The 10621-nt window shown below is 63.3% G+C and overlaps 2 protein-coding genes across 6 annotated transcripts in view; one reads left to right on the top strand and one right to left on the bottom strand.

The window, feature by feature from the left end:
• The first annotated feature begins 110 nt into the window (after nucleotides 1–110).
• On the top strand, nucleotides 111–2840 carry REX1BD (required for excision 1-B domain containing). Of its 3 annotated transcripts, none has more exons than XM_057385829.1 (5): nucleotides 111–146; nucleotides 749–831; nucleotides 1243–1447; nucleotides 1528–1616; nucleotides 2343–2840. In XM_057385829.1, the coding sequence occupies exons 1-5, from the start codon at nucleotides 144–146 to the stop codon at nucleotides 2413–2415; spliced, it is 453 nt and encodes a 150-aa protein (XP_057241812.1). In that variant the 5' UTR covers nucleotides 111–143; the 3' UTR covers nucleotides 2416–2840. The 3 variants fall into 3 exon arrangements, with proteins under 3 accessions (XP_057241812.1, XP_057241811.1, XP_057241810.1); XM_057385828.1 differs by lacking the exon at nucleotides 111–146 and adding an exon at nucleotides 183–290; XM_057385827.1 differs by lacking the exons at nucleotides 111–146; nucleotides 749–831 and having other exon boundaries at nucleotides 838–1447.
• Nucleotides 2841–2905: 65 nt separating this feature from the next.
• The window catches only part of CRLF1 (cytokine receptor like factor 1), an 8748-nt gene continuing 1032 nt past the window's right edge, over nucleotides 2906–10621 (bottom strand). Inside the window, exons 2-8 of one of the 3 annotated variants that reach the window (XM_057385825.1) lie at nucleotides 6632–6910; nucleotides 5137–5266; nucleotides 4692–4861; nucleotides 4377–4534; nucleotides 4130–4298; nucleotides 3661–3850; nucleotides 2906–3533 (exon numbers count right to left, since the gene is read on the bottom strand). In XM_057385825.1, the coding sequence (XP_057241808.1) occupies nucleotides 3281–3533; nucleotides 3661–3850; nucleotides 4130–4298; nucleotides 4377–4534; nucleotides 4692–4861; nucleotides 5137–5266; nucleotides 6632–6910 (1349 nt within the window). In that variant the 3' untranslated portion in view covers nucleotides 2906–3280. The remainder of the gene's footprint in view (nucleotides 3534–3660; nucleotides 3851–4129; nucleotides 4299–4376; nucleotides 4535–4691; nucleotides 4862–5136; nucleotides 5267–6631; nucleotides 6911–10621) is intronic. The other 2 variants (XM_057385823.1, XM_057385824.1) reach the window with 2 other exon arrangements.

The following is a 10621-nucleotide window of genomic DNA, read 5'->3' as shown; positions in this document are numbered from 1 at the left end:
CCGGGACCGGGGCTGGGGAGCGGGGAGCGGGATCGGGGACCGGTGCCGGGGCGCTGCCGCTGCCGCTCGGTGCCTGCAGGTGGCGGCGGAACCGCGCTCCGCCCCGCGGGTCCCGGGCCTGCGCCGTGCGGCCGGGCCGGGCCATGGTGAGCGGCACCGGGAGCGGAACGGGAACGGGGGACGGGAGCGGAACGGGAATGGGAACGGGAATGGGACCGGGCGGGTCCGTGCGCGTGGGGTCACGGCGGGTCCCTGTCCCCGTTCCCGGACACGTGGCCCGGGAGCTCTCGGTGCGTTGGCGGAGGGCGGGGACACCCCGGGGCCGGGCACGCGTGGCCGGGGGGTCCCGGTGCCGGTGCCGGTCCCGGAGCTCGAACAGCGAGGAGGGAGGGGATCCCGGTGTCGGTGCCGGTGCCGGTGCCGGTCCGGTCCGTGACATGGACGGGGCGCTGCCGGTGCCCGTCTGGGCTGTGTGAGCACCGCCGGGGGTCCCAGTCCCGGTGCCGGTGCCGGTCCTGGTTCCGGTGCCGGTCCCGGTGCGCGGGCAGCCCCAAGAAGGAGGCGGGAGGGGATCCCGGTCCCGGTGCCGGGCTCAGCTCAAGCACCACGGCCCGAACCCCCCCGGGAYCCCCAGAACCGGAGCCGGGCGCGGTCGCGTTGCCTCCCCCCACCCCGGGCGGTCCCGGCGGTGCCCGGTGCCCGTTCCCGGCTCCCGGTGCCACCGCCGCCGTCCGTTTGTGTCCCGCAGACGGGCGAGGCCGTGCGGGCGCTGCTGCAGCGGCTGCGGGAGCTGCAGGGCGAACGGGCCGAGACCTACCGGCTGCTGGAGGAGTGAGTACCGGCACCGGGCCGGGCCCCGGGGGGACGCACCGGGCGGGGCGGGCACCCCCGGCTGGACAGCGGCTCCCCCATGGCGGKGATTCCCCGGTTGTCGGGGCTGTCGGGGTGGCTGATTCGCTCCAGCTGCCGGGGGGACACCCCAATCCTATTCCAGCATCCATGGGRCAGCTCCAGGGTGCAGGGTTGGGGGTGTAAAGGACGAAAAAACCCAAACCCCCGACTTTCCCCCCAAAAAAAAAGCAGTTTCCAGCCCTGTCCCGTGCGAGGGGTGAGGCTGCCCGGTTGTGCTGCCAAACCAGGTGGGGAAAAGGCAGGAAAAGCCTCCCGGTGCTGCTGTGTCGGCCACCGAGGGGAGCTGAGCTCCGGCTGTCACCTGTCCCTGTCCCCCCGCCCTGTCCGCAGGGGCCACCGCGCCTACCTGAGCAGTGCCCCGCACTATGACTTCCCCCGGTACCGGCAGCTGGTGCACGAGGTCACCGTGGCTTTCAGCGGCATCTCCCGGGAGGTGCTGGACATGGCCGGGCGCCTGCGGGACCCGCTCGGCCGCCCCGACCTGGCCCAGCACCTGGCCCGGCTCCAGGAGCGCGAGCAGGAGAAGCTGCAGCTGGTGGGTGCAGGGCCAGGGGGTTCCTGGGGTGGCTCTGGGGTGGTTTGGGGGGTCTCAGCCCCCGCGGTGTCCCCTCACAGACGGCGCAGCTGCAGCTGGCCCGGCAGCAGGCGCAGGAGCAGCCCGAGGTGGACGCTCATCAGCAGGAGGTGCGGCAGCTCAAGCACAGGTGGGTGCTGGCACTGCTGCTGTGCCCGCTTTTTGGGGACAGGGAGTGTCCCACAGTGCCATCCCCTCATCCCCATCTTTGGGGACAGCAGCATCCCCCAGTGCCATCCCCTCATCCCCATCTTTGGGGACAGGCAGCATCCCCCAGTGCCATCCCCTCATCCCCCTCTTTGGGGACAGGCAGCATCCCCCAGTGCCATCCCCTCATCCCCCTCTTTGGGGACAGGCAGCGTCCCCCAGTGCCATCCCCTTGTTCCCCTCTTTTGGGATGGCACCCCTTCTTTTGGCATGGCACCCCTTCTTTTGAGATGGCACCTCCTCTTTTGGGATGGAGCTCCCTCTTTGGGGATGGCACCTCCTCTTTGGGGATGGCATCCCCTCTTTGGGGACAGGCAGCATCCCCCAGTGCCATCCCTCGTCCCCCTCTTTGGGATGGCACCCCGTCCCCAGCCGCCTGGGGTGTCCCGAGTTGGAAGGGACCCCCAGGGACCCCCAGGGACCCCCAGGGACGGTGCAGTCCAGCCCTGGAGCCCCTTCCCCTCCCTCCCCTCCCTCCCCGCGGCCCGGGGGGGCCCAGATGGTGCCTTTGGGGTCTGGCGGCGCTGCGTGGCCGCGTCCCCTCGGCCTCCCCGGGCTGAGTGTTTCATAAACAGCGCGGGGAAGGCGAGGCGGCCCACATAATACGCTCCATATGGGCTTTATTTATAGTTTCCATCCGCTCTCGTAGGCTAATTAAAACCATTGAGGCAATCAGCGAAATTCTCCAGGACCTTAAGTACGATTCGGAAGAAGTTGAGTGATGGGTGTCCCCGTGGGAACGGCTGCAGGGGCCGGCTGGTGGGACGGGGGCCCCGCTCGCCCCCCGCCCGCTCCCGGGGCACCTCGGCAGGGTGGGCATCGTCCTCCCGGGCCCTCTCCGGGCTGCGAGGGSTGCACAAACCCCTCCTGGGACAAGCGGGGTGCCCCTAAATCCTGATCCCCTCAGCAGAGGGGTCTGGCCCGGGGCTGGGTCCCCTCCCCGGCCGTGCCAAAGGCAAACCCCACAACCTGCGGTGCCAAGGGGCCGCCGTGGTTTGTCCCCGTCTGGGTGGGCACTGTCCGTGCTGCCAGCTGGAGCCCCCCAGACCACCCCTCGGAGCCCGGCTGTGCCCCCAGCCCCGCAGCAGCTCCGSAGCTCCACCAGCCCTTTTTCTACGGTGATCCCCAATAAACGTGTCCCCCCAGAGCTGGTGTGATCTCCAGGGTTTGTGTGAGCCCCCCCGTCCCCGTGCCACCCCCTCCACCTTGGCTCGGTCCCCTGGGAGCCCCAGGACGGGGTGACAAGGGCCACGGGCCCCACTTGGCTGCCCGCTGCATCCCCGTCCCCGCGCAGCGCTGCCGCTCCGCTGACGCAGACCCCGCTGGGGTTTCAGAGGTTTATTGGCATTAAGCTTAAATCTGTTCCTAATTGACTGAAATGGAACCAAAATAAGGCTGGTTTGAATCAAAATCGGAGCAGGCACTGGGCAAACCCCAGCAGCCTCCAATCAGCCCGCGCGGCTCCCCGGGGACGGGACCCCCCCCGTGCCCCCGCATGTGGGGACCCCGGGGAGAAAAGGGCCGGAATCGCTTCCCGGGGGGAGCTGCGGGAGGGTGGGGTCACCCGGGAAGCCCCCGCCGCCCCTCTCATCCCAGAGGCTGTCCCCTCCCGACCGGGCAAGGCTGCGGGATCCCCCCGGGGCTGGGCCCGCCCGGCCCCCCGAGCTCAGCCCAGCCCGTCCCCCAGGGCTGCGGGGCCGCGCTGCGCCCCGGCCGCTTCCCGGCTCCTCCGCGGCGGGGCCGGGGCGGGCGCGGGCGGTCCCGGGTGGGCGCCGGGCGCCCCCTCCCATCGTGCCGGCGCTCGGTGCCCCGCGGGCTACAGCTTATCGCCGGGAAGAACCTGCGGACAGGAGCAGAGCCCCGCGTCGCCCCGGGGTCGTTGTCACCCCCCAGCATCCCTGGGGTGCGGGGGTCACCCCGCGGCCCCCCCCGGCCCCGCCCAGCCGGGGAGAAGAAGTGCGAAAGGCTCCTTACCTACCTGGTTGCGTGTTTTGTGCGATTTCTGCAGCCACACGCGCCACTGGTCGTAGAGCTTGATGCCGAGGTTGGAGCAGCCGTACGCGTGTTTCTTCACCCAGCCGAAGAACTGCTTCAGCTCCCGCCGCAGCGTCGTGTTCTGCTCCCCGCCTTTGGGGTCGCAGCCCCCCGCCACTCGTTCTGCGGGGACAGAGCGGGGTCAGCGCGGGGACAGAGCGGGGACAGAGCGGGGACAGCGGGCTCAGCATCACGGGGGGACCGCGCCTCGACCCCCCAATCGCCGCCGGGCCGCGAATAACCAGAGCCGGGAGGAAAACGAGCGGGGTTTTGGCTCCCAGCTGGGAAAGCTCGGAATTGGCTCGTTCGCAAGAAATCCAGGTGCCGGGCACGGAGCGGGGAAGGGCCCCCCGCACCTCCCGCGGCACCGGCGGAGCCCCCGAGCGCTGCTGCCGCACTCACCGCTGCGCGGGGTGGAGGCGGCCGTGGGGTTGCTCCAGTCGCTCCAAATGCCGGCTTTCTTGGAGCCGTAGATGCTGAAGGGGTTACAGCGCACCTGGACGAAGTAGACGGTGCCGGGGCGCAGGCCGGCCAGGCGGCACGATGTTTGGTTGCCCACGTCGTCCACAACCTGCGCAGGGAGAGGGGAGATGGCAGCGCCCGCGGCCGCCCCGCGTCCCCTCCCGCACCGGCCGTGCCCAAATCCCACCTTCCACTCGGAGCTGTCCTCCACCCGGTATTGGATCTGGTACTTGGCTTGGAACAGGAAATCCTTCAGGGCCGGTGGCGAGCTCCAGCGCACGCTCAGCTGGTCCTCCAGGTCGCCCACCCGGCTGACGTGCACGTCCGACGGCGGGTCCGTGGTGACTGCGGGGACAGCGCCGCGAGGGTTAAGGAGCCGCGGACTCGAGCCCAGCACGGGCTTAATTCGGTTCCTAACTCGATTAGGAGCCATTCCGCTCGCRGATCGCCCGTTTCCTGCTGCCCCCGGCCCTCCCCGCGGGGTCACCCACGGGTGCCTCACCCACGTCCAGGATGTCCAGCATGACCACGTCGGACACGGCCACTCCCAGGCGGTTGGACGCCTCCACCCAGATCTCGTAGGGCGTGAAGAGCGCCAGGTCCTCGGGGATGTGGCAGGAGTAGGTGCCGGCAGTGTGGTACTCGTGGCAGGTGTTGTCCTGGCCGTACCACCTGCGGGCAGGTGATGGGTGAGGTTCTCCCGTCCCCGGGATGCTCCCCGGGCTCGTTTTTGGCCGTTTCACAYCGCCGGGATCACGGACCGGCCCCGGGCTTCACCCGGCGGTTCCCGACTCAACTGAGGCTGCTGTGGCTCCTCCTCACCCTCCCCTGCTCCGTGAGGAAACTCATCCTGGCAGCAGCGACCCCAAACCGGGAGAATCAACCTCCCCGTTCCGTTTCCCGTTAAATCCCGTTCCTGACAGTKTCGGGGTGAAGCGAGCACCCACCTGCGCTTGTACTTGAGGGTGTAGTTGGTGTGCAGGAACGTCTCCCCTTCTGTCCCCGGCGCCCACTTGCAGGTCAGGTCCTTCATGTTTTTGGACCAGCAGCTGATGTTGACTGGTTTTTCTGGCGGTACTGGAAGAGACAAAAAAACAAAACCCAAGAGGTTCCAGAGTTGTTTTTTTTTCCAGCCCAAAACCCTGAATGCAAGCTGCGTTCCCAGCTAAGCCTCTGTATTCCCGGGACGTAGCGACCCAAACAACAAATCCAAAGCTGCATTCCCTGTCGTGATTTCGTATTCAGGGGACGTTGCACCGTCCCTAAAATAGCCCGAGATAAAATCTTATGATTATTGATTCGGACAAGCGCGTTTTAACCGAGGCTTTGCCAAAACAGCCTCTCAGCTCCGCGGGCCGGGGCTCCACCAGCGCAGCACTTGGCATGCCTGGGCGAGAACCGGGGCAGTGATCCCTCTGTGGGGATCCTGGGTTTCTCTCTCGTGGGAGAGGCGCACCCCAGAATCGGCTGGACACCCCAAAACCGGCTGGACCCCGGCAGAGTGGCCAGACCCTGGCACAGAGTGGCCGGAGCTCATTACAGAGTGGCTGGATCCCGGCACAGAGCAAAGAACAGCCAGACCCCGGTACAGAGTGACCAGACCCAGCACAGAATGGCCGGACCTTGGGACAGAGTGGCCAAACCCCGGTACAGAGTGACCAGACCCCGGTACAGAGTGACCAGACCCCGGTACAGAGTGACCAGACCCTGATACAGAATGGCCAGACCCCAGCACAGAGTGACCAGACCCCGGTACAGAGTGACCAGACCCAGCACAGAGTGACCAGAACCCCGCACAGAGCAGCCGGACCCCCGTACAGAGTGACCAGACCCCAGTACAGAACAGCCTGACCCCGGTACAGAGTGGCCAAATCCTGGTCCCAGGTGGCCTGACCCCGGTACAGAGCACCCCGACCCTGGTACAGAATGGTCAGACCCCAGCACAGAGTGGCCAAACCCCAGTAGAGAGCAGCCAGACCCCGGTACAGAATGGCCAAACCCCCGTACAGAACAGCCTGACCCCCGCACACAGTCGCCAGCCCCCGGTACAGAGTAGCCAGCCCCAGCACAGAGTAGCCAGCCCCCGGTACAGAATAGCCAGCCCCCGGTACAGAATAGCCAGACCCCGCACAGAGTCGCCAGCCTCAGCACAGAGTAGCCAGCCCCCGGTACAATCGCCAGCCCCAGCACAGAGTCGCCAGCCCCCGGTACAGAGTGACCAGACCCCCGCACAAGTCGCCAGCCCCGCACAGAGTAGCCAGCCCCCGGTACAGACTCGCCAGCCCCCGGTACAGACTCGCCAGCCCCGCATAGACTCGCCAGCCCCGTACAGTCGCCAGCCCCGCACAGACTCGCCAGTCCCGCACAGACTCTCCAGCCCCCGGCCCGTGGCAGCCCCAGTACACACTCGCCAGCCCCCGGCCCGTGTCAGCCCCCACGTACGTCCAACATAGAGGCAGGAGCCGGCCAGGATGCCGCCGTCCCGGCTGTGACACACCAGGTTGTCCCCGGACTGCTGCCTGGAGCCGTTGAGGCGGGCGAGGGCCACGCTGAGCGTGGAGGGGCCCAGCGCGGTGTAGGACGCGGCCGGGAGGCGCCTCCCGTTCAGGGTCCAGTACAGATCCTCGGCTCGGAGCGGAAAATCCGGGCTGACCGTGCATGTGGCCACCAGCGAGGAACCGATCAGCAGCGTGGGGTCCTGCGGGGAAATCACGGCGGGGTCTGCACCGGAGAGACAGAGCGGGGGAAATCCATTACGGACGGTTCGCTGCTGAGCTGACGCCTCTTACATCCGTCTAAATATATTTTATGGCGGTTTTGCATTGATTTAAGCACCTTCGTGTCTCTCCTATATTCATTTAAACGCGTTTTATGGTTGTTTAAATGCATTGTTTAGCTATTTGACGTCGATGTAAATCATGACATCTCTATCAATTTAAATGTGTTTTATATTAATTTAAGCGCGTGGTTTATTTATTTTACATTGATTTAAATCATCACAAGTCTACAGACATTTAAATCACATACCTATTTTATACCGATTTAAACCATTTATATCAATTTGAACCATTGCATATCTATTTTAGATCAATTTAAATACACTGGTTTCTATTTTACATTGATTTAAATTTATTTCATATCTATTCTTTACTTATACACATTTTAKATCCATTTTACATCCAAAGATATTTGATACCTTTTATATGAATTTAAGTAGTTTTTTTATCTATTCTATATGTAAAAACACGTCTATTTTTTATCTATTTAAATACACCTCATATCTGCTTTTATATTTAAACACATTTTATACCTAAACACTTTCAACATCTATTTTTATATCTCAATCTATTTTAGAACTTTTAAAATACTTTTAAAAATCCGCTTCGTATCTTTATTTTTCCCAGTGCTGGGGCAGGGCTGGGTTGCGGCTTCGGATTTTTTTTTTTTTTTTTCCGCGCCACAAAAAGATTTCAAAAAAGGAAAATTCGAGGGGATTTTTTTTTTTTTTTTTTTTTTTGCCCCAACGCTGCCGAGGTTTCGCCGCGCCGGGAAAGCCTCCCCCGGTTTATCCCCGCTCCGGGTGTTCCGTGTCCGTCAGCTCTTATCGGCTCCATCCGCACGCGCCGGGATAATATCCCAAATTACCTCCCGGAAAGTGCCGCGACCTCCCCGCCCCTCCGCCCTCCCGGCCCCGCTCGGCTTTCAGCGCCCGCCGCCCGCTCCCGAAATCCCGAAATGGGAGAGATCCTAACGCGGGGTCCCGGCCGCAATCAGCGCTCCCAAATCCCCGGTACGCCGRGGAGGTTTAATCGGGAATCGCCGCCGGGGTGAGGTGGGAGTGAGAGGATCCGGCGGGGAAAAGCACCCTGGGGTACCCCAAATGTCCTTGGGCTGGTGGCAGAAACCCCAAAGTGCTCCGAGAATCTCTGGGGTGGTGTCGGGTACCCCAAACATCCCTGGGTGGTGCCAAGTACCCCAAACATCCCTGGGTCTGTACCCGGAACCCCAAACACTCCTGGAATGGTGTTGGGTATCCTGAGCACCCCTGGGTCGGGACCCGCACCCCAAACACCCCTGAGATGCCGCCGGGTACCCCAAAAATCCCTGAGTCTGTCCCAGTACCCCAAACACCCCTGGGATGGTGTTGGGTACCCCGGGGCACCCCTGGGTTTGTACCCAGAACTCCAAACATCCCTGAGATGCCGCTGGGTACCCCAAACCTCCCTGGGTCTGTCCCAGTACCCCAAACACCCCTGAGATGGTGTTGGGTACCCCAGCGCACCCCTGGATCTGTACCCGGCACCCCAAAAACCCCTGAGATGCTGCCGGGTACCCCAAACCTCCCTGGGTCTGTCCCAGTACCCCAAACACCCCTGAGATGCCGCCGGGTACCCCGGGCTCCCCCGAGCACCCACGGGTAACGATTGCTCCATCCCACCCCCCAAAACAAACCCTTCCAAGGCCGCCGGGGCCTCTGGAAATTCACGGCCGCTCTCCGCGGGCGAGCCCAGCCCGCCCCGACCCCGCCGGGAGCGGAGCCCGGAGCTGCAGCGGCCGCACCGATCCCAGACCCCGCGCTGCGAGCCCCGCTCCTCCCAAACCCTCATCCGAACGGCCCCACAAACCCACACGAGCGCTGTAAAACATTTCCCATCCTCCGAGCAGGACCCTCTGGAGGGGCCAATTTTCTCTCCATATATATTTTTTTTTCCCCTGGATTTGGGTTTTTTCTTTCCTCCTCCAAGCACGACCCTCTGGAGGGGCCAATTATATACGTATATATATTATATTTTTTTTTCCCCCTGGAATTATTTTCCCCCCTCAGCGCGGCCGCGGCGCCGAACATGTGTTTTAAAAGGGAAAAGTGTGAAGTTTTCCGATCGGAGAGGAAAGGGCCGGAGAGACGCAGGCAGGCTGTGGAATGTGCAAGTTGCAACGAAAATACCTGCTCGGGGGTTTTATGGCTTCTCTATTGCAAAAAAAAATGCTGATCAGGTGCTAAGTAATGCTATAAAGTAAAACCACATTTCCAAGGTGTCGGGAACGTTTATGCTTTTCTTCCGAAGGGCCGGATTTCATTTTGGTTTTATATCGGAGTTTTAAGGGGTTGGGAAAGAAAAAGAGGGGGAGGCAAAAAAAAAAAAAAAAAAAAAAAAAAAAAAAAAAAAGCTCCGATAAGTGTCAGAGATCACGCAGTTAAAAAAGATTTATTGAGCTGTGCAGGGGGTTAAAGGAAAATAGAAATAATTGCCCTGAAGAACAAAAAGGAGTTTGGGAAGCTCTGAATTCCACAGGAAAAATGAAATTAAATGTAGATGTGTAGTTAGAGCTGTTCTGGAGCTCGAGCGGCGAGGTTTGCGGGCAGACACGGCACCCAAAAATGCTCTACCCCTCTTTTCCACTCTGCTTTCCACTCTTTTTTTCCCCTTTCTCATCCCCGACTGGCATTTCTCGTGCCCATCCCTGGGCTCGAACAGGGATTTATAAAAAGCCCAGGCATTCCAGCGCGGCCGAGCTGCACCGAGGGGAAACTTTCGCTCTCTAAAAGGAGATTTTGGCTTCGCCTTGGCCAGCGCCGCACGTCGAGGGGCCGCGGGGCCAGCGCTGGCCCGGACCCCCGTGGGGAGGGGGCAAATGGGGGTCCGGGGGGGTTCCGGCTCTCGGGGAGGAGAAAAGCGCGGAGTCAGCCCCAGGAAGGGTCCGGCTGTGGCCTCGCGTTGTGTCCGGAGGGATCGGCTCCTCCGGGCACGGGGTGGGCACCGGGGTGGGCACCGCAACACCGGGACCGGCCGCTGTCGCCAACGGCCCCTAAAGGGATTTTCGGAGCGTTCCCTGTCCCCACCCCACGGCTCCAGCAATTCCCGTCCCAATTAACGCCCTCAGGGCGCTCCCGTTAAGGCCGGGGTTGGGGCGGGGGTCGCTCCCGGGACCCCGCGGCGTGGCCGGGGAGCGGCCGCGGGAGCTGCCGGGCGAGCGGTGGCGGTTCTGGCGGGTCCCGTTGGCGCGTCGGAGCGGGGAACATCCATCGCCTTGAGAAATTCCCATCATAGGGAGGAAGCCGAACTTCCTGCTGCGGGGAGCGCGATCGCGCCCTGCCTTGGCCCGGGGGGGCAGCGGGGCTGCGGCCGGAGCGGGGGGTCCGGGAGCTTTGGGGCTCTCTGGGGAAGGGGCGATCCCTCTCCCGAGTGTCCCCCAAGGCCGGGGGACCCCGATCCCCGCGGGGCTGCGGCCGCTCCACGGCTCAGCCCACAGGTGGCACCTCCCGGACCTGCCGCGCCCGGGTGGGGCCCCCAAATTGGGCATCGCCGCCGGGCCCCCCAGGGGTTATTTTGGGGAGGGGGTCATTGGCGGTGGGGCAGGCAGGGAGGTCCCCATTGTTCTGGGTGGGACAAGGGCATTCATTGTTCTCTGGGGTGGGGGGGCGGCTCTCGG

This window comes from Malurus melanocephalus, unplaced genomic scaffold (assembly GCF_030028575.1).
Source record: "Malurus melanocephalus ecotype Western Australia unplaced genomic scaffold, MMel_1.1 scaffold_876, whole genome shotgun sequence".
NCBI classification, from domain to species: Eukaryota; Metazoa; Chordata; class Aves; order Passeriformes; family Maluridae; genus Malurus; species Malurus melanocephalus.
Note: the sequence above shows the minus strand (reverse complement) of the source record. Positions and strands in the feature narration are given on the sequence as shown.